This window comes from Loxodonta africana, chromosome 8 (assembly GCF_030014295.1).
Source record: "Loxodonta africana isolate mLoxAfr1 chromosome 8, mLoxAfr1.hap2, whole genome shotgun sequence".
NCBI classification, from domain to species: Eukaryota; Metazoa; Chordata; class Mammalia; order Proboscidea; family Elephantidae; genus Loxodonta; species Loxodonta africana.
Genome location: NC_087349.1, coordinates 99,774,267 through 99,801,080, shown reverse-complemented (window position 1 = coordinate 99,801,080; position 26,814 = coordinate 99,774,267). Strand labels below are relative to the sequence as shown.

The 26,814-nt window shown below is 39.6% G+C and overlaps 1 protein-coding gene across 7 annotated transcripts in view; it reads left to right on the top strand.

Moving 5' to 3' along the window:
- The window catches only part of LOC100664160 (T-cell receptor gamma chain C region C10.5), a 147,348-nt gene that overhangs the window by 76,530 nt on the left and 44,004 nt on the right, over nucleotides 1–26,814 (top strand). The window contains exons 5-6 of one of the 7 annotated variants that reach the window (XM_064290151.1): nucleotides 2,870–2,896; nucleotides 5,184–6,123. The exons of 4 other annotated variants lie outside the window; for them this stretch is intronic. In XM_064290151.1, the coding sequence (XP_064146221.1) occupies nucleotides 2,870–2,896; nucleotides 5,184–5,347 (191 nt within the window). In that variant the 3' untranslated portion in view covers nucleotides 5,348–6,123. Of the gene's footprint in view, nucleotides 1–2,869; nucleotides 2,897–5,183; nucleotides 6,124–26,814 lie in introns of those variants that run through there. 2 more of the 7 variants (XM_023544255.2, XM_064290149.1) reach the window with 2 other exon arrangements.

Here is a 26,814-nt window from a genome sequence, read left to right as displayed (position 1 = left end):
TTTTTCAGATTTGTATTTTATATGTTACAGTAAGGTAAAATTTATAGTTAAAGGTAGGTGACACTAAGAGCCACGGTGGCGCAAATGGTTAACTGCTGGACTACTAGCCAAAAGGTTGGTGACTCAACTCATGCAGAGGCGTCTCAGGAAACAGCCTCGGGCTCTGCTTTTGAAAGGTCACAGTCTTGAAAACCCTACGGAGAAATTCTACCCTGCACGCATAGAATCACTATGCATTGGAATCAACTCAATGACAACTAACAGAAACAACAGTATATACAAACACGCTTATGTTCTAAATAATGAGTTCAATTCTTGCCATTGGTTAATGTAATTCAACAGGCGTTTATTGTGTAACTAGTGTGTGGGAGCCCTGGAGAGGATCTATAGATCAACGGATTAGGATGAATTAGTGTCTTGGGGAGGATGTACTCCAGGAAAGGAAAAAATACTCTTTTCCTTACCATGCTTGATTCAGATACATTGTCCCAATGAAGGCACTTTGATGCAGATGCCATACCTATTTAGACGGTATGGATTTAGGGCATATCCTGACCCTGACCTGTGGTCAATAACTCACTGTGCATTAAAGTCCTCGGTCTTAACATAACAGACCAATGGCACAAGGTGCTGAGATGGGATAATTTTGTACTTTTCCTTTTAAGTAAGCAAGGCCTTTTTAAGCCGTGTGGACGAAGCAGTAACTAAAAGTGAGAAGACTTTTGCTATGTACCAGTCCTAATTTCTTAAGTCTTTATCTTCTCAGATCCTTTGTTTCTCCAATTATCAAGTGAGACTTTAACACTTGTCTTCATAAGTGTTCATCACAACTCATGGCGCTGGGATAAAGAGCAAATGAAATAATGTCGGTGAAAATGTGGCTTTCAAAACCATAACATGGATGTATTCATTAATATATTTTCTGTATTTATTTATGCCCTTTCCTAAAAAAGATTATAAAAAGAGCTCTAATTCCCTACTTCCATTGCTAAGAAACAGAGGGGAAGCAAATATGCAACCACAAGGCTAATATAACCACTGTGTCTAAGTGTCTAATTAGGTTCTGAATTTTCTAGTGGTCAAAAAATAAATAAATAAGAACTATAGTAAATTCCATGATGATTATTGTCATAAGGGAGGGATGTTTCAGTCTATAATATGTTCCTATACCTGTTGCTGTCAAGTTGATTCCAACTCATTGTGGCTTCATGTGTGTCAGAGCAGAAGCAGGGTTTCCAATGACTGATTTTTCACTTGACTGCTAGATGCACCTGGATGGATTCTAACCTTAACCTTTCAGTTGGCAGCTGAGCATATTAAATCACTTGCATCACCCAGGGGCTCCCACAACATATTTTACTTGGCATTAAATTCTACAACCAATGGTTCACAGGGGTTTCTCATGTTAACACTGTTAGTGACAATGTTTCCCTAATGTTAATATAAGTGTCTCATGCTATTTCTTGAGAGTTTTTTTTTTTTTTTTTTGATAAAAGCTAAAAATATAACATGGAAGCCAGAATCAACAAAGCGATTCTGAGGAGAGATAAAACTAATCTGGTCCAAATCTGTGACCAACCCTGACTGAGAGAGGGAATTTAGGATACAAGTAAATATTTCATTAGAGTAATTGTTATTTTATTGTTTTTACTTCAATCAATGCATGGTGATAGAGATGTTTATGTTTTTACAAGTAAAGTCACCGTAAGTAAAAGAATGAGGTTTTCAGGACACATTAAAGTCAGTCGAAGAAGGTATTTAACATCTAAACATTTTTACATTAACATTTTCATTCCAGGGATTTGATCAAAAGCCTATACGTCAAACCCTTTTCTTAGAACACACTAAAACAAGATCCTGTTGAGTACATAAAATTGCATACCAGAATCATTTCCATGTGGACAAGAGCACATCCTGTAGAAAAAGGATAAATTGAAACAACCAGTGAGACTCTTTCCCCTATCCAATGGGCAATTATCTTCATAAAAATGTTTGTTTTTGCATGTTTTTTGTTTCCTTGTTTTTTCTTTTTTTTTACATCATAGGTCAATACAACTCTCACCTCAAGTTTTACATTTCCACAGAACTATAAACATGACTTAGCCAATCTTTTTGTTACCAGGAAGAATTGTACTGAAAATGCTGAACTCCTATAATAAAGGCCATTTTCAGAGAAGAATTAAGATACACAGAAGATTTTCTTAGTGTCCTCAATGGCGGAACTGGGTTGTCTCTTTGTAGATTATTTTCCATGTTTCTATGGATTATTTTTACAAAGCACTCTCCAAAAGTCTTGTCTTATTTAATCCTCCACCACTACCCTTAGAATACTGGCTCTGCCCCTCATTTGTATGACTTTTGACAAGTTACTTATACTCTAAGTCTTATTTCCTCATTTGTAAAATGGGGTCATCTGTAACATAACTTACTTGAGAGTGTTATTGGGGGTTGAACAAGGTAAATCAAGTGAAGTATTTAACCCAGTGCAGGCACAGTAATAATTATTCAATGGGTGTTTTAGCATTTATTAATACTATTGTCATTATTTCCACAAACACAATTCCAGAAAATGATTGCATGAAATGGGGATATCAATGTTTATAAGAGAAAAACAGACTTTTCCCTTTTCCTGCTTAGGGAAGGTATGGCTGCTTTTCTTTACTCAGCTGAGAAATCTCATGTGCAGAAACAGCATATGAATTGACCCTGCGGAATTGCATAGAATCAATGGCTGTTTGTTGAAAGACTATGTACCTACACATATATGCACACACACATACTCTCACACACTCTCTCACACACATACGTACACATACTGTTCAATAATGAGCATGAACAATTGGTTAATACTTGCTCTCATTTCTTCTAGGCTGTGCTCTTGCTAATTCTGCAAAAGGTAAGTTTTGCATATGTTTGCCTGTAGGTCATATTATAGCATATTTTTTGTCTTGATCAACTTAATGTTTACATTTCCCTGGATTAAGGTAGAAGAATCAGAATGGCTGGATGCTGCACAGTAGACTGATAGTTGAAATTAATCCACATTCCTAGTAGCCGTCTTCACACAGTAAACTGCTGGATTTGGGATGCCATTGACTATAAATTAGAGTGTTTGGTGATATGCTCTGAACTATTTTCAACAAATGGACTCCATTCCTTCCTGTGGCTTTTGTGTCTAATGATTAGGGAAAACATGGAATCTAGTTGTTTCTAAGGGCTGTTTCATAGGGTCACTATGAGTTGGAATCGACTCAACGGCAATGGGTTCAGTTGTTTCTAAATCTTTTTTTGCTTTTGCTTCTTGCTAAACCCATTGCTGTCAAGTTGATTCCTCACAGCCACCCTATAGGGCAGAGTAGGAGTGCCCCATGGGGGGTTGGTTGGTTCTTGCTAGTAGCTAGTAAATAAGCTGACACTTATTGAGAGCTTCTGATACAGAAGGCATTGTACTGTATTCTGCATGCATTTCCTTATGTAATCCTCGCAATACCCCCTATGAGGTGATACAGTATTTTTTCCCCCATTTTATTGATGAGGGCAATGAGCTAAAATTAAGTTCCTTGTACTATATCACGATGTGGTACATCTGGGCTTTAAACCCAGAACATCTGAATCAAGAGTTCATAGACTTAGTTCTCTATTCTTTCTCTAAAAGAGTCACAGAACAAGAAATGCCAAGTTCAAAGCCCTAAAATGTAGTGGAGACAAGGTGGGGGATTGGTGCATGGTCTTCAGAGTACCACAGGCTAGAATTTAATCCCAGTTCTTTTAATTATTTGTTTCATGAATATGGATAAATTTTTTTCTCTCTTTTTTTCTGAGCAATATTTGCCTCCTCTACAAATGAAATAATTACAGCTAACTCACAGTCATTGAAAAGATAAGGAAACATACATGAAATGTCTAGGATAAGGTATCTTGTTTAGCAGGTACAGAATAAATACTTGTTTCCAGCCTGTTCTGCCAGTATACATACAAGGGAAGTTGCTAGAAGCATTGGCTCTAGCTCTGCTAGTCTTTCCTCCATTTCCGATAACAAGGTGGCCCTGGACCTCACCTGCCACGCCAGGCAAGGAGAGACAGTAACACCTTACCTGACCAAGGTGGAGGGGTTATGAACACATCACTTCTTGAGATCCCTTTCCACTCCAAGTGCTATTGATTCTGAAGGTCTGACTCTGAAGACCAGACGCGTAAAACGGACGTTTCCTTAGGAAACAGTTCAGTCTTATGGCCCATTGAGCAGCCACCATCATTGTCATTCATTATTTCTTGACACTGCATATCCCTTGCAAAACTTCAAAGGCCATTAAGTGCACTTTTCTTGTAGTATCATAGCCACAATGGGAGACATTTAGGAAAGACAGTTAGCTATGACCTTCTAAAAGTTTGAAGAATTTGGATTAGCCACTTTTCTCCATTTTCTATAATGCCCTTTTTTCTAAAAATTTCCAAACCATTTCACTGCCAACACCACCACATTTCCATGCATTGTACCCTTCATATGGATCACACTTCGTGTACAACTTCTAATGGTTCAGATGCTTCCATGTCAACAATTCAACTCTACATTGTTGATGTCTGGGGTATTTATTACACATGGAGATGCAGAATTACAGAGTAGCTTGAGCCTGTTCCCTAAAGGCATGCTGCTGAGGTTGAAATGTGGGCTCTGGGACTTGCCAGATGCATGACATCAGGCCAATTGCTTCTCTCCCTGTCCTAATTTCTTTATTTGTAAAATAGAAGTAGAAATAATATTCTCTTCATAGGTTATTGTAAAGATTAAATAAGACTAAAGCTTTGCATACAAAGTTCTCAGAACAGTATCTGGCATTTGGTTAATGCTAGTGAACATTATCTCTATTATTACTTACAGACATGGCGGGGATAAATAAATGCTAAAAGCTAATTATTAAAAATATTTTTTTTACTTGGACTCATTCATTAAAAATGCAACCTTAGTCTTTAAGACTTGGAAGTGTCCCAAGTGAATGTTAGCAGAGTTCATTGATTAACTAGACCTGCAAGCTGAATTCTGAGTTGTCTTGTTGTCATTGATGGTAGTAGTGGTAGATTTACTTTTGGGTTCTTGTGGGTATGTGGTGTCACTTCAATATAGATCATCAGAAATCATTATTTGTGACTCCCTGCCCCACTAATGTGTCCTGTCCTTTCAAAAGAACAGAAGAAACTAATCGAACAACTTCTGCGGCTGCAGCTCATGAGCACCTCTGCGTATTATACCTACCTCCTCCTCCTTCTCAAGAGCGCCTTCTACTTGGCCATTGTCGTATTCTGTCTGCTCAGAAGAACAGAAGTCTGTGGCAACGGAAAGAGTTCATAGCAGATGGTGGCACAAAGGGGCCATCTTTTCTTCATCTTTTATTGTTCCTAAAACTTTCTGCTCAGAATCTAGCTGGATTTTCTTTCTGAGTTTCGGTTATTTCAGTTCCCATGTGTACTTTTTTTTTAAATCATGTTTTTATTGACAAACTGAAACCACTGGACAAACTAGGAAAAGCTTACTTTGTAACAAATCAAAAAATTCTATCACTACCCAAGGGCAGGGCCAAGGTGTCACTCATGGAAGCCTTTAGCATCATGTTTTATTATGATATCCACCAACTTCTCCAAGCCAGGCCAAATAAACACACTGAGTATAGGCAGTGTGCAGTTTCTAGTCATGCCCCTTTACCAGTTACCCGTTGGCATTGCATTGATTCTGACTCATGGTGACCTAATCTGTGTCAGATTAGAACTGTGCTCCACAGGGTTTTCTGTGGCTGATTTTTCAGAAGTGGATGACCAGGCCTTTCTACTGAGGCGTCGCTGGGTAGACTCTAGTCTCCACCCCTTTGATTAGCTGTGGAGGACTTAACCATTTGCATCACCCAGAGACTTCCTGCCATGCCCACTTAGTGTGTTCCTTAACCAGATGGGCCCCTTAAAATCTTCCATTTTATACTCCCTGAAGCTACCCTCTTTGCTATGTGAATTCTGTCCTTTGTTTTTTACATATAGGAACAATAAATTTTAAAAATATTAGAACTCTGCTTTTCTCCATGCGTGCTTTAATTTAATAAAATCTAACTGAAAGTCCAGGGTAGGAAGCAGCATAGCAGTTGAGCTATAAAATCCAGTGTTGGTTGTAATGATGGTCCAATTCGAATTCCTACTTCTTTCTCTGAGTTAGTGGTTATGACTCTTTCCTTGGAGCACTGGCTCTGAGTGGAGCCACAGCCAAACGAAGGTGTAATGTTACTTCTCCTTCAAAGATTACCAGGTTCAGATTCATTTGGTTTGGCACATTAGAGCAGCAATAACACAATGCCTAACATGACTTGCACTGCTCTGTATGAGAGGTGCAGAAGCATCGTCTTTGCTGATCTTCACAATAAGCCCGTGACAGCAGCACTAACACCAGAGAGGCAGTGTGGTAGAATGGTTAAGTGTATGGACTGTGGACCCAGAGTGCCTGGATTTGGATCCTGGATCTGGTATTTAGTATCTATGTGACTTCAAGAAAGTTACTTGCACTCTCTGTGCCATAATCTCCTCATCTGTAAAAGTTACAGTGCCCTATCTCCCAGAGTTGTTGTGTGGGATAGAAGATTGCTTGGTACATGCAAGGCCTCAACAGCATTAGCATCTTCTGGCATCTTCTGCTGGTCAGTCTACTTTAGAAATAGTAGGTACCACAAAAACAAGCACTGACAATTAACTCTAATCTTATTTCTCTGTAGAGAGGTTAGATGTGGAAGGAGCAGGGACTTAGTGAGCTCCTACTATGCAGCAGGCAACTTAGATACACAATCTCATTAATCCTCCAAGAGCCTTGGAGTTACATACTGTTGTAGTCCACCGTTTATACAATACAGAGAGTTACTTACCTGCCCAAAGCCACTACTTCGTAAGTAATAGTCATAATTTGAATCCACAGCACATATTTTTCACACAGCACATATGGCTTTCCCTTTATCCATTTTCAGCTGGAAAAAAAAGAAAATTGGCATTGCTTCGTCATTAAAGTCATCCTCCACTAAACCTCCTCAACATTCATCTCTCTAGTGGTGTTGATCACTTCAGAGATGGTACTTAGTTAGAAATGAAGGAAACCCAGGACGACAGCCTCAGAAGACACACGCAGCCGCTAGAGCCAGCTTCATCTTTTCTTTTCTCTTCTGGACAATCCAAGCCAGTCTGAACACATCCTGCCCACCACAGTACATGACAGAGCAGAACATTAGTTTCAGGAACAACCATTGCCTAGGGCTAATGCAGCCCTTATACACACCAAAAGATTTCAGAGAAAATCATATGGAAATCTTGAAAAGGAAATGGAGAAGCTTGGTTAAGGAAAGGACAGAGGAAAAGGGAAGCTCTCAAAATGTAACCAGTTTCATCAATTCTGACTCATGGCAAACCCATTGTGTCAGAGTAGAGCCACGCTCCACAGGGTTTTCAATGACTGATTTTTCAGAAGTAGATCACCAGGTCATTCTTTGGAAGCACCATTGGGTGGAGTACAACCTCCAACCTTCCAGTTAGCAACAAAGCTTGTTAACTGATTTCACCACCCAGGGACTCCTCTTGAGATATAAGAAAATGAAAAACTGACAATATTTCACTGGTCTCCCTTCACTAACCCACGTTACTATCTCAAAATGGTCATCAACCCAAACCCGTTGCTGTTGAGTCAATTCTGACTAATAGAGACCCTATAGGACAAAGGAGAACTGCCCCATAAGGTTTCCAAGGAGCGGGTGGTGGATTTGAACTGCCTACCTTTTGGTTAGATGCCGAGCTCTTAACCAGTACACCACCAGAGCTCCTAAAATAGTCACTAGAGTATTTAAATAATGAAAATTGGAGGGAATATTGAAATGGTGGATAGAGGGTGAAATTTAAAAAGTGATAGTAATACTTCTGTTAAGGGTGATGGAAAACTTTGGGAACAGATAAGGGTTATGGGGGAGCAACCTGATGAACATAATTATTTGTCAAGGAACTTTATATGTGAAGATTGAGGAAATGGCAGATGTTTTGTTACATATATATTTACCACAATAAAAAAAGAAAAACATTTTAAAATGGTGTAATCATAATAGTATCTAATACTTACAGAAAATTTACTCTATGCCTGGAATTGAATTAGATTCATTTAATTATTTAATCTGCAAAAGCTTTTGAGGTAGGCATTATTATTGCATCCACTTCAAAAGAGGAAATGGAGGCACAAAATGATTAAGAAATTTTCAAAGGGTCAGGCAGATGCTAAGTGGCAGAGCTGGGCAGTTAATAGCTGTAGACATTAAGAAATGCTTTAGTCACGTGGGAAGTTGCTCAGAATATGAGCTGAACAGAAAGAAGAATAAAAAACCTTACACATATTGAATGCTTAACTCGTAAGTATATTTATTTTGCATAAAACCACATTAATTTCCATGTATCCTTGAAGGAAGAATATCTAGAAGTAAATGCACCATAATGATAATAGTTATTGGTCTTGGTGATATCACCATGGATGTTTTCATTTTAGTCTTCACTGTTTCTCTGAATTCCTTCAGTGACCATCCTTACCAGCATGTCTACTCATTAGCTGTGTGATTTTCACTGAGTCACTGAACTCCTCTGTGCTTGATTTCCTTCATCTGTAGAATAAAAACTGCAAACATCCATATATTGTAATGGTGAAGATCAAAAAGGTGAAAGCATTTAGAAACGTCTAAGTCTAGCACATAAGAAATTCATTAACTATTTTCTATTATAAATATCAATATTATTTATACATATTAAAAAATATCATGTTGAGGGAAAAAAACAAAACCAGTTGCCATTGAGTCAACTCTGACTCGTGGTGACCCCAAGTGTGTCAGAGTAGAACTGTGCCCCACAGGTTTTTCAATGGCTGGCTTTTCAGAAGTAGATTGCCAGTCTTTTCTTCTGAAGCATCTCTGGGTGAAGTTGACCCTCCAACCTTTGTTTAGCAGTCCAGCACATTAACAGTTTGCACCACTCTGGGACTCCATGTTAAGGAAAATTGTTGGTAAAATAGCTCGTAGGCAAGGAGAAATCATTGCCATTTCCACAGTAGGAATTAAGGCACCTCTAAGGGCCCCTCACTTTTGTGCCAAGAAGCCCTATTGAGGCCACCACCCCATCTCAAAATCTGCAAGATAAGCATGAAGACCACAAGAAACAGCAAAACCAGATGGTGTTAAAATGTCCAGTCCACCACTTCCTTGCCTCCCCTCAATTCAGACAACGCCTTCCTGCCATGAACCGAGGTGTCCAGCCAATATGCCGCCACCATTTGGCCTTCTTCTTGAGGACACAGTCTGGCAGACAGGATGTCACTGCTGGGAGCACTGACCTTCCACCTTTGGGTTGGTAAGTCCTTCCCTGACCATTCCAGTCTAAATAAATGAACCAAGTAGCCCTTTAATGTTCCCTTCTGACATTTTCAAAGCTCATTGGAAATTCTCTTCTTTTACTTTCAGTTAGACTTGAAGTATTAAAAGTGGAGCAGTCCCAAATATCTATTTCCACAGTAGTAAAGAAAAGTGTTGACATATATTGCGGTGTATCAAGCACAAGTTTTGAAAATGAAGTCGTTCACTGGTACCGGCTGAAACCAAATCAGGCTTTGGAGTATTTGATACATATCACCTCAACAAAAAACCCAGCTCGAAGTCGCTTAGGGGAGAAGAACAGCAAAGTTGAGGCAAGAAAATTTTCTCACTCTTCCACTTCAATCTTTACCATACATTTTATCAAAGAAGAAGATGATGCCATTCACTATTGTGCAGGATGGTGCCCACAGTATTAGAAGTGCCAAGACAGCCCACACAAGATCTCCTCCTCAGGCGTGCCCACCTTATCCTCCCCAACAGTGGCAACCACAACCAGCCCCCAACCTGGGCTTCTAGCCTCAGCCTCATCTTTTCTGCAGCACTTCCTGAGTGTTCCAGAGAGCCATCTTGGGTTATGCTCATTCATTAGCCTCTAACTGACACCAGAAATTGTGCTTGGAAACCATTATTTAATACTCTTCCTTAATGAATTGAGAATTAATGTCCTGGGAAAGGCTGTGTCACTATCATATCACCATCCAGACACTTGCAGTACATGGGTAAAGTTCACGCTGAGGGAAAGAGTCACTGTGTGCCAGGAATCTTAGATATATTATACATAAATTATCACGTATGGTCACATATAATCAAGACTACTCCTCCACAATGTAATTATTATTGGTCTATTTTACAAAAAAAAAAATTAATGTTTAGTGTTTGGCCAATGATAAGAAATTCATGTTTTTTGAACTGGACAGTGAGGCCACCCTGAAAAGTTTAAGGGTCGTAATTCTTTAAGTGAACCTGGTTACCACCCATTTATCAGTTTGTTGTCCTTCTGTGGCTTGGGTGTTGCTATGATGCTGGAAGCTATTCCACTAGTACTTCAAATACCAGCAGGGTCACCCATGGTGGACAGGTTTCAGTGGAGTTTCCAGACGAAGACAGACTAAGAAGAAAGGCCTGGAAATCTACTTTTGAAAATTAGCCAATGAAAGCTCTATAAATCACAACAGAATGTTGTCTGATACAATGCTGGAAGAAGAGCCCTCTAAGTTGGAAAGCTCTCAAAATACACAATGGCTGCAACAAAGGAATCGAACATATGAATGATAGTGAAGATGGTACAGGAATAGGTTTGCCATGAGTTGGAGTCAACTCAATGGCAACTAACAGAAACAAATGACACCTGGAGGTAAATTTGGTTGGAGCAAGTGCCCTTCCTCTGGAAGTTGTAGTGGGGAGGATGGTCCCTTCCCTCACATTCAGGGTTCTGCCAACATGATATCATCAGAACACAGCTCTGAGTTTTGGGGACTGTTAGATGAGGCTACCATGTTGGGATAACCCTTGCTTTTGCCTATGGAAGAAGAGAGAGATTGGGCCAAGACAAAAATAGCTAACAGTTGTGTATGTGTGTGTGCGTGTGCACAGCGTGCGTGAGTTCTCTATTATTATTCTCACTCTTTGCATATTCTAACTCCTTTAACTCTGGCAGCAATCTGTGAGATGTTTTCATTATTATTATGATCATCAAGTGTCTTTGACCCATGAGGTAAATGAGAATCTAAGTGATTTAGTCACTTTTCCAAGTCACACAGCTGGTACGTGGCAAAGCAGGGTAGAAACCCAGGTAAACTAGCTCCAGAACCTGTCCTTGTAATCACAGGAGGATATAGAGAAGTGCTATGTATTGTTCTTTCTGATATTTCATCAAGAAATTGCAGTCTGTTCCCTTTTTGGAAGACAACTGGATTATAGATGAAATTTAATTTCTCTGACTCATGAACTACATGGTTACAAAAATTAAATTTAAAAAAACAAAGTTCTCCATTGTCTCTGCAGAGGGCTTTTTAAAATGAGGTATGAATAATATCAATGAGAAATTTCAGTTTTCTTTTTTCCAAACTGTAACATACTGTCCAGATTTCATACTCCTGAGTATTGATTCCAAAACAAGCCAACAGAGGAATCAATGTTTGTGCTGGATACAACAGGCGCACCTCACATTTCTGGAACGATGTTTGCTTCATGTGAAAATTAAGGTGGGAACTGAACCAAAAACAAAAACAAAAAACCTGTTGCCATCAAGTCGATTCTGACTCATAAGTGACCCTACAGGACGGAGTAGAGCTGCCTTATAGGGTTTCCAAGGAGCAACTGGTGGAATCAAAGTGCCTACCTTTTAGTTAGCAGCAAAGCTCTTAACCACTGCACCTCCAGGGCTCTGGAATGACATATAGTACTTATTTTCATATTCCCTTGATTATGAAGACAGATTCTGGAGCCAGATAACCTGGGTTTTTATCCTGCTCTGTCATGTACCAGCTGTGTGACTTTGAATCCAGCAGCCATTCTTTGGAAACCCCGTGGGCAGTTCTACTCTGTCCTATAGGGTCGCTATGAGCTAGAATTGACTCACTGTCAATGGGTTTGGTATTCTGGTCTTATACATTATTCCTACACCCATGGATGGAGAATACTTAAACCAATCTTTACGAAACAATCATTGAAATGAATTATTATGTGCTGAATCACGTGACCAGGATTTGAGTGATTAGGAGTTGTCACAGAATAAGTAAAATGTCAGTAAATTATCCCTTTGTTTCTGAAGATGGCAAATAATAAAAATATTTTTGTCTTATTTTACTACTGTCTGGAATAATTGTGAAGTAAATGAAAAATCTGCTTTTTTTCTCTGCATTTTTTCTGATAGTAGTACACACAAGTGCCCCCTGGAACAATACAGATATCACCTTGCATCTGTAACAACGTGCTGTCTTATATAAATGACCATTTCCAGAGTGATGGCAACATATTTGCCCTTATCCTCTATTCCAAGGACCCAGGTCCTATTTCTCAAAGCATGGATGCTATTGAAGGAAATGAAAGGAATTCACAGGAAAGGATGACACAGGAGGTAGAAGCTGGGGGTCCATCAGTCTTCCTCCTTCTCCTCCTTGTGAGTCACATCCTGTCCCTGTGACTCCCAACCTTGGTGATCCCTCAGGGTGGACCACGATTGGCTTCTTGAGTCCAAACAAGGCTTTACTCTTAGCTAAATTTTTCATATCAGCTAAGGTAGAGAGTAGTCCCTGAGAGAAACTCAAATAATCTGAGGACATGAGGCCTTTTCAGAAAGGAATGCATAGAAAAGCCTGTCAAAATACCTCTGTGGACTTCCTTACATGGCTGAGTCTTGTAATGCTCTGAACAGCTGCACGGAGCAGTAATGACGTATCCAGTAATGGGAACACAGACACCCCATGTTCAGATCTTACAAGATAATCTCCGTTGGCTTTTCAGGTGTCAGAGTAAACAGTGGAAAACAAGGAAAGGGGCACCTAATTTATATTGCATGCAAGAGATAAAATGTGTCTGCACATTTTTGAAGCAATGCTTCGACAGTATGATATTTCGGAGAGAACGGGTGAATCGGTCTGAGATGCATCTCTGCCTACTGCCAGACATACACATTCGTACAAGGAATTTTTTTCTAGATTATGAATCCTATTACCCAATCTTCCCAACATTCGTGGGGTACAGGAAGCCCGAGAAGTGCATAGCAGATCATAAAGGACCCCAGGAAACCACCCAAGCCATCACTTCTTACTTGAAGCCAGAACCAGCAGCCCCCCTGCCTGCCACTGACCTGAGATCTGCAGCTAACAGGGTGCTCTTTCTTTTTCTTGCCTGAAAGACAGGATGCCACTGCTGGAGAAGAAGAACTATTTGGAGAAATAAGCAGCGAGAATTTTTGCAAATTAATAGTAGACATTAAACCACAGAAGCGAAAAGTTCAAAATCACCAAGTAGGATAAACTGAAAAAAAAAAAATCCAAAATCCAGGCGTATCATATTTTAACTGAAGAAAGTCAAAGAAAAGGACAAAATCCTGAAGGCAGCAAAAGGCAAACATACTAGCCTCCTCAACAGAAACGATAAAGCAAGAAGACAGTTGACTGAAATCGTTAGAGTTGAGAAAAACAAAACAAAGTAAGAACTCTCAACCTTAGAATTGTATACCCAGCAAAAATATCCTTCAACAGTGAAGGAGAGGCCGGAAACAAGATGGCAGAATAGACAGGCTCTTCCAGCAAGCCCTCTTTACAATAAAGACCCCCCCAAAACAAGTGAAACGAGTATATTTGTGACAGGCTGGGAGCCCTGAGCTTCAAAGGCAAGCTTAAAAAGAGAACTGAGGGGCAGGGGGAGGAAGACACCGTTCAGAAGTGGAGAGGAGTTACTGGACCTGAATCACGGGGAGCCCTCAGGCACCATTCCCAGAGCGGCGGTGGCGGTGGGCTGGTACTAGAGTTTGGTCACAGTTTCCTCAGGGAGAAGCAGCCAGCCACACAGCCCAGTCACAACTCCAGAACCTGAGGAGAACGTTGCTCTCGGCAAAAGCTAAGTACTTGCATATATTTTAAAGAACGCCCCCCCCCCACCCCCCACACAAACCGGCTTTCACGGCTGAATTCCCTGGGCCTCAGATAGGCCCTGTTGAGCACCTAGAGCCATTCTTCCAGCTCTGGGGAAGGAAAAAATTTGCATTTGGGGGAAAAGACAATTTGCTAGCTCCACTAACCGGGGGAGCTCAGGACAGAAGCAGCTCCTGTCCAGGCATAAACCATCCGTGGACTTTGAGGACCTTTCCCTTCTTCATGGACCTGTGTGGGCTTATTTCAGGAGAATAGTCCCTTGTTGGCAGATTCCAACCATTTCAGCTGTGCAGTGGAGAGGTTGGTATTTGATGTTTGACATTGCTTTGCCTATTAAACAAGGTCCCCACCTGCCCACATCAGGGACCTAAAGACTGGTAGCTCCACTCAGGTCACCCAGACACCCACGACAGGGGTCCAAAGATAACTGGTACCTCCCAGTCCTTACAACAAAAACTTTGGGTGCCCATGGTCCGTCTGCAGAACCCACCCACCTGCACGATCTAGGGAACAAGGACACGCTTTCCTCACAGACACTAGGGGGTTGGTTTTCAGCCCCCTGCCTTGTTCAGAGCGTGAGCCCCTGCTGCAATCAGATACCAGTATATAGGCCAATCACCCCTGCCCCTCTAAAACTGTAGGACAGAGTCTGTACCACACACTTAATGATCAGCTCCCTGGAAATCTGAGCTGAATTTATACAAGAAAACTGAATGGACTCCTAGACTGATATACCTGATAACAGTTCTAGCCAGCTGGGGACAGGACATCAGAGCTCCAAAGGTGAAAATAATCAAGCTACCTCACTCAAGCAACCTATAGGGGTGTACCAAAACAGAACAAAGCAAGCAGCTACTGACACAGTAAGCAAGCATAAACTAACACAATAATTTACAGATGGCTCAGAGACAACAGTCGACATCAAGTCACATAAAGAAACAGACCATGATCACCTCAACAGGCTCTCAAAACAAAGAATCCAGGGATCTTCTAGATGAAACTGCATTCCTGGAATTACCAGATGCAGAATACAGAAGTTTAATATACTGAACCCTTCAAGACATCAGGAAGGAAATGCGACAATGCGCAGAACAAGCAAGGGAACACAGATAAAGCAATTGAAGAAATTAGATTTTTCAGGAACGTAATGAAAAGTTTAATAAGCTGGAAAAATCCATAGGCAGACAGCAATCAGAAATTCAGAAGATTAACAATAAAATTACAGAAGTAGACAACTCAATAGAAAGCCAGAGGAGCAGAATTGAACAAGTAGAAGCTAGAATTTCAGAACTCGAAGATAAATCACTTGGCACTAATATATTTGAAGAAAAATCAGATAAAAGAATTAAAAAAAAAATGAAGAAACCTTAAGAATCATGTGGGACTCTATCAAGAGAAATTACCTACGAGTGACTGGAGTACCAGAACAGGGAGGGATAACAGAAAATACAGAGAGAATTGCTGAGGATTTGTTGGCAGAAAACTTCCCTGATATCGTGAAAGATGAGAAGATGATATCTATCCAAGATGCTCATCAAATGCCACATAAGGTAGATGTTAAAAGAAAGTCACCAAGACATATTATAATCAAACTTGCCAAAACCAAAGATAAAGAGAGAATTATAAGAGCAGCAAGGGATAAATGAAAAGTCACCTACAAAGGAGAGCCAATAAGAATAAGCTCAGACTACTCGGCAGAAACCATGCAGGCCAGAAGGCAATGGGATGACATATTTAAAAAATTGAAGGAACAAAATTGCCTGACAAGAATCATATATCCAGCAAAACTGTCTCTTAAATATGAAGGAGAAATTAAGACATTTCCAGATAAACACAAGTTGAGTAAATTCATAAAAAACCAAAGCTACAAGAAATATTAAAGGGAGTTCTTTGGTTAGAAAATCAATAATATCAGGTATCAACCCAAGGTTAGAACACCGGGAAAAGCAACTAGAAGTCAACCCAGACAGGGAAATCCAAAAAAACAAAGCAAGATCATTAAAAAAAAAAAAAAAAACTCAAAACAGGGTAACAGCGATGTTATTATATAAAAGAAGATAACATTAGAATAACAAAGAGGGACTAAGAAATGTAATCACACACTTCCCATATGGAGAGGAAGATGCCCTTTATCACCTCTCTTATTCAACATTGTGTTGGAGGTCCTAGCCAGAGCAAATAGGCTAGATAAAGAAATAAAGGGCATCCAGATTGGAAAGGAAGAAGTAAAAGTATCTCCGTTTTTTTTTTTTTTTTTTTTTAATTTGCAGATGACATGATCTTATACACAGAAAACCCTAAGGAATCCTCTGGAAAACTACTGAAACTAACAGAAGAGTTCAGCAGAGTATCGGTATACAAGATAAACATACAAAAATCAGTTGGATTCCTCTACACTAACAAAAAGAACTTCGAAGAAGAAATCACCAAATCAATGCCATTTACACTAGCCCCCAGGAAGATAAAATACTTAGGAATAAATCTTACTAGAGATGTAAAAGACTTATACAAAGAAAACTACAGCACATTTCTGCAAGAAACCAAAAGAGACTTACATAAGTGGAAAAACATACCTTGTTCATGGATAGGAAGACTTAACATTATAAAAGTCTATTCTACCAAAAGTGATCTATACATTTAATGCAATTCCGATCCAAATCCCAACGACATTCTTCAATGAGATGGAGCAACAAATCACCAACTTCTTACGGAAGGGAAAGAGCCCACAGATAAATAAGGCATTACTGAAAAAAAAAAAAGAACAAAGTAGGAGGCCTTACTTTGCCTGATTTTAGAACCTATTATGTCAAAACAGCCTGGTACTGGTACAACAACAGATACATGGACCAATGGAACAGAATTGAGAATCCAGACATAAATCCATCCACATATGAGCAGCTGAGATTTGACAAAGGCCCTAAAACAGTTAAATGGGGGGAAAGATAGCCTTTTTAACAAATGGTGCTGGCAGAACTGGATATCCATCTGCAAAAAAATGAAACAAGACCCACACCTCACTCCATGCACATAAATGAGCTCAAAATGGATCAAAGACCTAAATATAAAATCTAAAATGATAAAGACCATGGAAGAAAAAGTAGGGACAACGTTAGGAGCCCTAATACATGGCATAAACAGTATAAAAAACATTATTACAAATGCAGAAGAAAAACTAGATAACTGGGAGCTCCTAAAAATCAAACAGCTATGCTCATCTAAACTTCACCAAAAGAGTAAAAAGACTATCTACAGACTGGGAAAAAGCTTTTAGCTATGACATTTCTGATCAGCACCTGATCTCTAAAATCTACATGATACTGCAAAAACTCAAATACAAAAAGACAAATAACCCTATTAAAAAATGGGTAAAAGATATGAATAGACACTTCACTAAAGAAGACATTCAGGTAGCTAAGAGATACATGAGGAAATGTTCACAATCATTGGCCATTAGGGAAATGCAAATCAAAACTACAATGAGATTTCATCTCACTCCAACAAGGCTGGCATTAATCCAAAAACACAAAATAATAAATGTTGCAGAGGTTGTGGAGAGATTGGAACACTTCTACACTGCTGGTGGGAATGTCAAATGGTACAACCACTTTGGAAATCGATTTGGCACTTCTTTTAAAAGCTAGAAATAGAACTACCATAGGATCCAGCAATCCTGCTCCTTGGAATATATCCTAGAGAAATAAGAGCCTTTACACGAGCAGATATATGTGCACCCATATTTATTGCAGCACTGTTTACAATAGCAAAAAGATGGAAGCAACCAAAGTGCCCATCAATGGATGAATGGATAAATAAATTATGGTATATTCACACAATGGAATACTACGCATCGATAAAGAACAGTGAGGAATCTCTGAAACATTTCATAACATGGAGGAATCTGGAAGGCATTATGCTGAGTGAAATTAGTCAGTTGCAAACGGACAAAAAATTGTATAAGACCACTATTAGAAGAACTTGAGAAATAGTTTAAACTGAGAAGAAAACATTCTTTTGTGGTTACGAGAGGGGGGATGGGAGAGGGGTATTCACTAATTAGTTGGTAGATAAGAACGACTTTAGGTGAAGGGAAAGACAACATACAATACAGGGGAGGTCAGTACAACTGGACTAAACCAAAAGCAAAGAAGTTTCCTGAATAAACTGAATGCTTGGAAGGCCAGCATAACAGGGTCGGGGTTTTGGGGACCATGGTTTCAGGGGACATCTAAGTCAACTGGCATAATAAAATCTATTAAGAAAACATTCTGCATACCACTATGAAGAGTGGTGTCTGGGGTCTTAAACGCTAGCAAGCAGCCATCTAAGATGCATCATTTGGTCTCAACCCACCTAGATCAAAGAATGAAGAACACCAAGGACACAAGGCAATTACGAGCCCAAGAGACAGAAAGGGCCACATGAACCAGAGACTATATCATCCTGAGACCAGAAGAACTAGATGGTGCCTGGCTACAACTGATGACTGCCCTGACAGGGAACACAACAGAGAACCCCTGAGGGAGCAGGAGAGCAGTGGGATGCAGACCCCAAATTCTCATAAAAAGACCAGACTTAATGGTCTGACTGAGACTGGAAGGACCCTGGTGGTCATGGCCCCCAGACCTTCTGTTGGCCCAGGACAGGAACCATTCCTGAAGCCAACTCTTCAGACATGGATTGGACTGGACAATGGGTTGCAGAGGGATGCTGGTGAGGAGTGGGCTTTTTGGATCAGGTGGACACCTGAGACTATGTTGGCATCTCCTGCCTGGAGGGGAGATGAGAGGGTGGAGGGGGTAAGAAGCTGGCAAAATGGACACAAAAAGAGAGGGTGGAGGGACAGAGTGGGCTGTCTCAGGGGAAGAGTAATTGGAGTATGTAGCAAGGTGTATATAAATTTTTATGTGAGACTGACTTGATTTGTAAACTTTCACTTAAAGCACAATCAAAATTATAAAAAAATAAATAAATATAAATTGAACAGTAGGAAAAAAAAGTGAAGGAGAAATAAAGATTTTCTCAAACAAAAACTGAGGAAGTGGTGCAAACAGTTGATGCCCTTGAATGTTAACTGAAAGCTTGGAAGTTGAAATTCATCCAGAGGTGCCTCGAGCGAAAGTCCTGACAATCTACTTCCAAAAAATTAGCTTTGAAAGCCCTATAGAGCACAGTTTTATTTTGACCACACATGGAGTTGCCGTGAGGTGGAATTGACTTTAGGGCAACTGATTTTTTTTCACACCGGGCAACTTCCTCACAGGAAAAGTAGATCAGAGTGTAAAACACATGCCTCAGAATTACTCCACCCAAGGGGATAGTGAACTGAGGTGTGTATACACCAATTCCCATCAGTCATTGTTGAGGGATGCTTTAGGGGTATTAATCTCTAGTATGTCCAGCCTGCCGTGTGCCTGGGCAGAGTGATTTTTCATGGTTCTAGAAGAAGTCTTCAGGATCAGAGATGCAAATACAGGAAGTTGGAAATTATATGGAGTCCACTGATATGGTAAAAAACTGATATGGTAGGAACTTCAACAGCATGAATTAAACACCATGGAAATCTGGCAGTGGGGAGGCATGGGAATAAAGACCCTGGCTTTATTCTCTTCCATCTCTAATCTTTTGCTGTCCAAACCCAACAGGCAGTGTGAGGGCAAGGAGCCCATTGCGACGGTACATGTTAGTCAGTGCTTTTGGGCACAGAGTAGGATAGAGAAGGGTGAAGACTGCATCAAGAGAAAAACATGAAAGATATCCAGTGGTACATTCTAGAGGACAACTATGAAGTTCACTTCATTAGACCAATACCATAAAAAATTTACCCAACAAAAATGAAAATATGCTCACAAAAAGACTTGCGAATATATATGGGGTACATCCACACAATGGAATACTACTCAACAATAGAAAGGGACGAACTGTGAAATGGTGGGAGTAACATCGATGACCAGGATCAGCCCCAACCTGATTCTTATGTGGTGAAGGTCAACTGTCCAAACTTTTTAGCAGTTCTGACACCAGCCATCTGTCCCACAGCACCTTCTACTTCTAGATTTGATAATCCTTTGAAATGGCCACACAGAACACACAGACCATACTTACAGGTAAGTGGTTTATGAAGGATGTAACAGGGTACAGCTTGAGATCAGGAACCTCAAGCTACAGCTCAGGATAAGGATCAAGAATCATGTAGGCAATGTCTGGAAGGCTCCCCCAAAGCGGAGAGCACATTCCTCCCTTCTTCAGTGCAGGACAGATCTCTCAGCTCCTCTCAGCCAGGCAAGCAAGAGGCCCTTCTCTGTGCTGTGCACGCCCCTCACAGCCATGCAGGTCTCCTCTCAGCCCAGTCAGGGCAGCTCTCGTGGTTTTTCCAGTCTCTGTCAGGCCAGCAAGTCTGGCCTTATTTTGCTAGCTAGAATTTTATTCTACATTTTTCTCCAGCTCTGTCTGGGACCCTCTATTGTGATCCCTGTCAGATCAGTACTGGTTGTACTGGACTCAGCCTGGTAGAGGTTGTGGTAGTTGTGGTCCTTTAGTCCTTTGGACTAATCTTTCCCTTGTGTCTTTTGTTTTCTTCATTCAACAGTTTTCAACTTAAAAAAAAAAAATTTATTGTGCTTTAAGTGAAAGTTTACAAATCAAGTCAGTCTCTCACAAAAAAATTTATATACACCTTGCTCTATACTCCTAATTTCTCTCCCCCTAATGAAACAGCACACTCCTTCCCTCCACTCTCTCTTTTCATGTCCATTTGTCCAGCTTCTGACCTCCTATACCCTCTCATCTCCCCTTCAGACAGGAGATGTCAACATAGTCTCAGGTGTCTACTTGATCCAAGAAGCTCATTCTTCACCAGTATCATTTTCTATCCCATAGCCCAGTCCAATCCCTGTCTGAAGAGTTGGCTTTGGGAATGGTTCCTGTCTTGGGCTAACAGAAGGTCTGGGGACCATGACCTCCGGGGTCTTTCTAGTCTTAGTCAGACCATTAAGTCTGGTCATTTTAGGAGAATTTGGTGTGTACCTTCCACTACTCTTCTACTCCTTCAGGGGTTCTCTCTTTTGTTCCCTGTCCGGACAGTCATCGGTTGTAGCCGGGCATCATCTAGTTCTTCTGGTCTCAGGCCTATGTAGTCTCTGGTTTATGTGGTCCTTTCTGTCTCTTGGGCTCATAAATACTTTGTGTCTTTGGTGTTCCTCATTCTACTTTGCTCCAGGTGGGTTGAGACACATTGATATGTCTTAGATGGCTGCTTGCTAGCTTATAAGAACCCAGATGTCACTCTCCAAAGTGGGATGTAGAATGTTTTCTTAATAGATTTTATTATGCCAGTTGACTTACATGTCCCCTTAAACTCTGGTCCCCAAACCCCCAACCCTGCTATGCTGGCCTTCCAAGCATTCAGTTTATTCAGGAAACTTCTTTGCTTTTGGTTTAGTCCAGTTGTGCTGACCTCTCCTGTATTGTGTGTTGTCTTTCCCTTCACCGAATATAGTTCTCATCTACTATTTAATTAGTGAAAACCCCTCTTCCTCCCTCCTTCACTTCTGCCTCTAGTAACCACCAAAGAATATTTTCTTCTCTGTTTAAACTATCTCTCCAGTTACTATTATAGTGGTCTTATACAATATTTGTCCTTTTGTGCCAGACTTATTTCACTCAGCATAATGCCTTCCAGATTCTTCCATATTATGAAATGTTTCATGGATTCATCATTGTTCTTTACCAATGCGCAGTATTCCATTGTGTGAATATACCACAATTTATCCATTCATCCCTTGATAGACACCTTGGTTGCTTCTGTCTTTTTACTATTGTAAATGGTGTTGCAATGAACATGGGTGTGCATGTATCTGTTCTTGTAAAGGCTCTTAGTTCTCTAGGATATATTCCAAGGAGTGGGATTGCTGGATCGTATGGTAATTCTATTTCTAGTTTTTTAAGGAGGTGCCAAATCTATTCCCAAAGTAGTTGTACCATTTGACATTCCCAGCAGCAGTGTAGAAGTGTTCCAGTCTCTCCACATCCTCTCCAACATTTATTATTTTGTGTTTTTTGGATTAATGCCAGCCTTGTTGGAGCGAGATGGAATCTCATTATACTTTTGATTTGCATTTCTGTAATGGCTAATGATCGTGAACATTTCCTCATGTATCTGTTGCTACCTTAACGTCTTCTTTAGTGAAGTGTCTATTCATATCTTTTACCCCTTTTTTAACTGGGTTATTTGTCTTTCTGTATTTGAGTTTTTGCAGTATCATGTAGATTTTATGATTGGAAATGTCATAGCTAAAAGCTTTTTCCCAGTCTGTAGGTAATCTTGCTTGTTTGGTGACATCTTTGAATGAACATAACCCAGAACCCAGTGCCATCGAGTCGATTCCAACTCATAGCAGAGGTGTTTGATTTTTAGGAGCTCCCAGTTATCTAGTTTCTCTTCTGCATTGTTAGTAATGTTTTATATACTGCTTACGCTGTGTATTAGGTTTCCTAGTATTGTCCCTATTTTTTCTTCCATGATCTTTATTGTTTTAGGTTTTATATTTAGGTCTATGATCCATTTTGATTCAGTTTTTGTGCATGGTGTGAGGTATGGGTCTTGTTTCACTTTTTTTACAGATGGATATCCAGTTATACCAGCACCATTTGTTAAATAGACTGTCTGTTCCTCATTTAACTAACTCTGGGCCTTTGTTAAATATCAGCTGCACATATGTGGATGGTTTTATGTCTGGATTCTCAGTTCTTTTCCCTTGGTCTATGTACCTGTTTTTGCACACAGTAGTCAAAACGGCCTGGTACGATATGTTCTAAAATCAGGTAGAGTGAGGCCTCCAACTTTGTTCTTCTTTTTTTGGTAATGCATTACTTATCTGGGGCCTCTTTCCCTTCCATATGAAGTTGGTGATATGTTTCTCTATCTCATTAAAAAATGTCATTGGAATTTGGATCGGAATTGCATTGTATCTATAGATGGTTCTTGGTAGAATAGACATTTTTACAATGTTAAGTCTTCCTATCAATGAGCAAGGTATGTTTCTCCACTTATGTAAGTCTCTTTTGGCTTCTTGCAGAAGTGTCTTGTAGTTTTCATTGTACATCTCTGGGAAGGTTTATTCCTAAGTATTTTATCTTCTTGGGGGCTACTGTAAATATCATCGATTTGGTAATTTCCTCCTCGATGTTCTTTTTGTTGGTGTAGAAGAATCTAACTGATTATTGTGTGTTTATCTTGTATCCTGATACTCTGCTTTACTCCTCTATTACTTTCAGTAGTTTTCTTGAGGATTCTTTAGGGAAGTGCGTATAAGATCATGTCATCTGTAAATAGAGATACTTGCAATTTTTCCTTACTAATCTGGATGCCCTTTATTTCTTTATCTAGCCTAATTGCTCTGGCTAGGACCTCCAGCACAGTGTTGAATAAGAGCGGTGATAAAGGGCATCTTTATCCCTCAAGGGGAATGCTTTCGGGCTCTCTCTATTTAGGATGATGTTGGCTATTGGTTTTGTTTAAGTGCCCTTTATTATGCTGAGGAATTTTCTTTCTATTCCTATTTTGCTGAGAGTTTTTATCATGAGTGGGTGTTGAACTTAGTCAAATGCCTTTTCTGCACCTATTGATAAAATCATGTGTTTTCTGTCTTTTGTTTTATTTATATGATGAATTATATTAATTGTTTTTCTAATGTTGAACCATCCCTGCATACCTGGTATGAATCTCACATGGTCATGGTGAATTATTTTTTTGATAAGTTGTTGAATTATATTGGCTAGAATTCTGTTGAGGATTTTTGCATCTAAGTTCATGAGAGATATAGGTGCATAATTTTCTTTTTTTGTGGTGTCTTTACCTGGTTTTGGGATCAGGGATATGCTGGCTTCATAGAAAGAGTTTGGGAGTATTCCATCCATTTCCATGCTCTGAAATACCTTTAGTAGCAGTGGTGCTAACTCTTCTCTGAAAGTTTGTTAGAACTCTGCAGTGAAGCCTTCCAGACCAGGGCTTTTTTTGTTGGGAGTTTTTTTTATTATGTTTTCAATCTCTTCTTTTGTTATCAGGGTTCAAGAAAGGAGAGTGCTGACATGTTGTGGGGCTGTTAACCAATGTCATAGAATAATGTGTGTACTAACTGTATCATAAGAAACTGATTTGTTTTATAAACCTTCATCTAAAGTACAATAAAAAAAATATTAAAAAATTGCTGTAAGGAAGAATGTGTATATACACTGGTACCAAGAGAAGCCAGACCAACCTCTAGAATGAACTCTATGTATTTCTTCAAATGAAAATGTTCATGAACACAGTGTCAGTGAAGAAAGCTATGAAGCAAGGAAAGGGCAGAATGACTTGTCTATTAGTCTCAGAATACACCAAGTTGCTGAGGAGAATGCAAGGATGTATTACTGTGCTTGTTGGGAAATACTGTGTCAAAATGCCCCACTGTAAATGTACAAAAACCAACTACCACACCCATGACCCACACATACATCTCCTCCTTTCTACATCCCAGAGGGACCTATTGTCCAGAGAGTACTTTTCTCCTGCACATGTATCTTCACCAAGGTCTGAGCAAGGAGTCCAAGTGACTCATCCCATAATGCTGCTTTTAGCTGGGTCACTAAATCTTCTCTCCTCACCCCATGGGGACTTGGATGGCTCTTGTAGAGTGTCATGAGTTGCCTCTGCTTCACTGTCTATAAAAGCTTCCTGGGAAGGCAGCATGATTCAGTGCTCAAAATGGTTTGTTGACTTTGAATGAGTGATGAAAGATACAGGCCTTTTGAGTGACAGAGACATGATTTCAAATTCCTGCTCAGCCGCTTACTAACAGTGTAATCTAGGAAAGTTACTAAATCTTTTCATTCTGCTTTCCCAGTTTTAAGTGGGAATAGTGTCATCAATCTCATAGAGTTGCTGAGGACCGAATGAGGTGAGGTAAATGAAAATTCTTAGGATGTTGTTCCACAACTCACAGTGTCCTCTCCCATTTTGATTAAATCACACCATTGAATCATCTCAGCTAAAATAGTGACATTTAGAAGCATTCTTTAAAAAAAATGCACCTTACATTTATATCCAAACAACTATAAAATTAGTTCTAATTCTGGAAAGCTAAGAAGGTGAATGAGAAAAGAAAAGAGGGTAGTAAAAGAAGGGAGATTTTTTTCCTCCAATGTTTTGGTTGATTCACAATACAGTACAGTAACATCATAGTATCTACAACAATAAAAAAAAAAACAACAATAGCTACAGGAATTGGTAATGCTTACAGCACTTTGGGCAAACTACTGACATACAAAATGTACGTACCACTGTGTAAGGTTGTGAAATTAATTTGTTATCTCATGGATATTGTAATATACAGTAATGATCCTTTCCTTCCAATTCTCATGAAAGCCATGCATAAATACCCAAAATTCTCACAAAATATGGCAAGAGGTCTTTTTAACAAATGGTGCTGGCATAACTGGATATCCATCTGCAAAAAAATGAAACAAGACCCACACCTTACTCCATGCACAAAAACTAAATCAAAATGGATAAAGACCTAAATATAAACTCTAAAATGATAAAGATCATGGAAGAAAAAATAGGGACAATGTTAGGAGCCCTAATACATGGCCTAAACAGTATACAAAACATTATTAAGAATACGGAAGAAAAACTAGATAACTGGGAGATCCTAAAAATCATACACCTATGCTCATCCAAAGACTTCACCAAAAGAGGAAAAAGACTACCTACAGAATGGGAAAAAGTTTTTAGCTATGACATTTCTGATTAGTACCTGATCTCTAAAATCTACATGATACTGCAAAAACTCAACTACAAAAAGATAAATAACCCAATTAAAAAATGGGCAAAAGATATGAATAGACACTTCACTAAAGGTAGCTAACAGATACTTGAGGAAATGTTCACGATTATTAGCCATTAGAAAAATGCAGATCAAAATTACAATGAGATTTCACGTCACTCCAGCGAGGCTGGCATTAATCCAAAAACACAAAATAATAAATGTTGCAGAGGCTGTGGAGAGATTAGAACACTTCTACACTGCTTGTGGGAATGTCAAATGGTACAACCACTTTGGAAGTCGATTTGGGCCTTCCTTAAAAAGCTAGAAATAGAACTATCATATGATCTAGCAATCCCACTCCTTGGACTAAAGCCTAGAGAAATAAGAGCCTTTACACAAACTGATATATGCACACCCATGTTTATTGCAGCACTGTTTTCAATAGCAAAAAGATGGAAGCAACCAAGGCGCCCAACAACAGATGAATGGATAAATAAATTATGGTATATTCACACAATGGAATACTACGCATCGATAAAGAACAGTGAGGAATCTCTGAAACATTTCATAACATGGAGGAAACTGGAAGGCATTATGCTGAGTGAAATTAGTTGCAAAAGGACAAATATTGTATAAAACCACTATTATAAGAACTGGAGAAATAGTTTAAACTGAGAAGAAAACATTCTTTTGTGGTTATGGGGGGGAAGGGGGCGGGAGAGGGGTATTCATTAATTAGATAGTAGATAAGAACGACTTTAGGTGAAGGGAAAGACAACACACGATACAGGGGAATTCAGCAAAACTGGACTAAACCAAAAGCAAAGAAGTTTCCTGAATAAACTGAATGCTTGGAAGGCCAGCATAACAGGGTCGGGGTTTGGGGACTATGGTTTCAGGGGACATCTAAGTCAATTGGCATAATAAAATCTATTAAGAAAAACATTCTGCATCCTACTTTGAAGAGTGGTGTCTGGGGTCTTAAACGCTAGC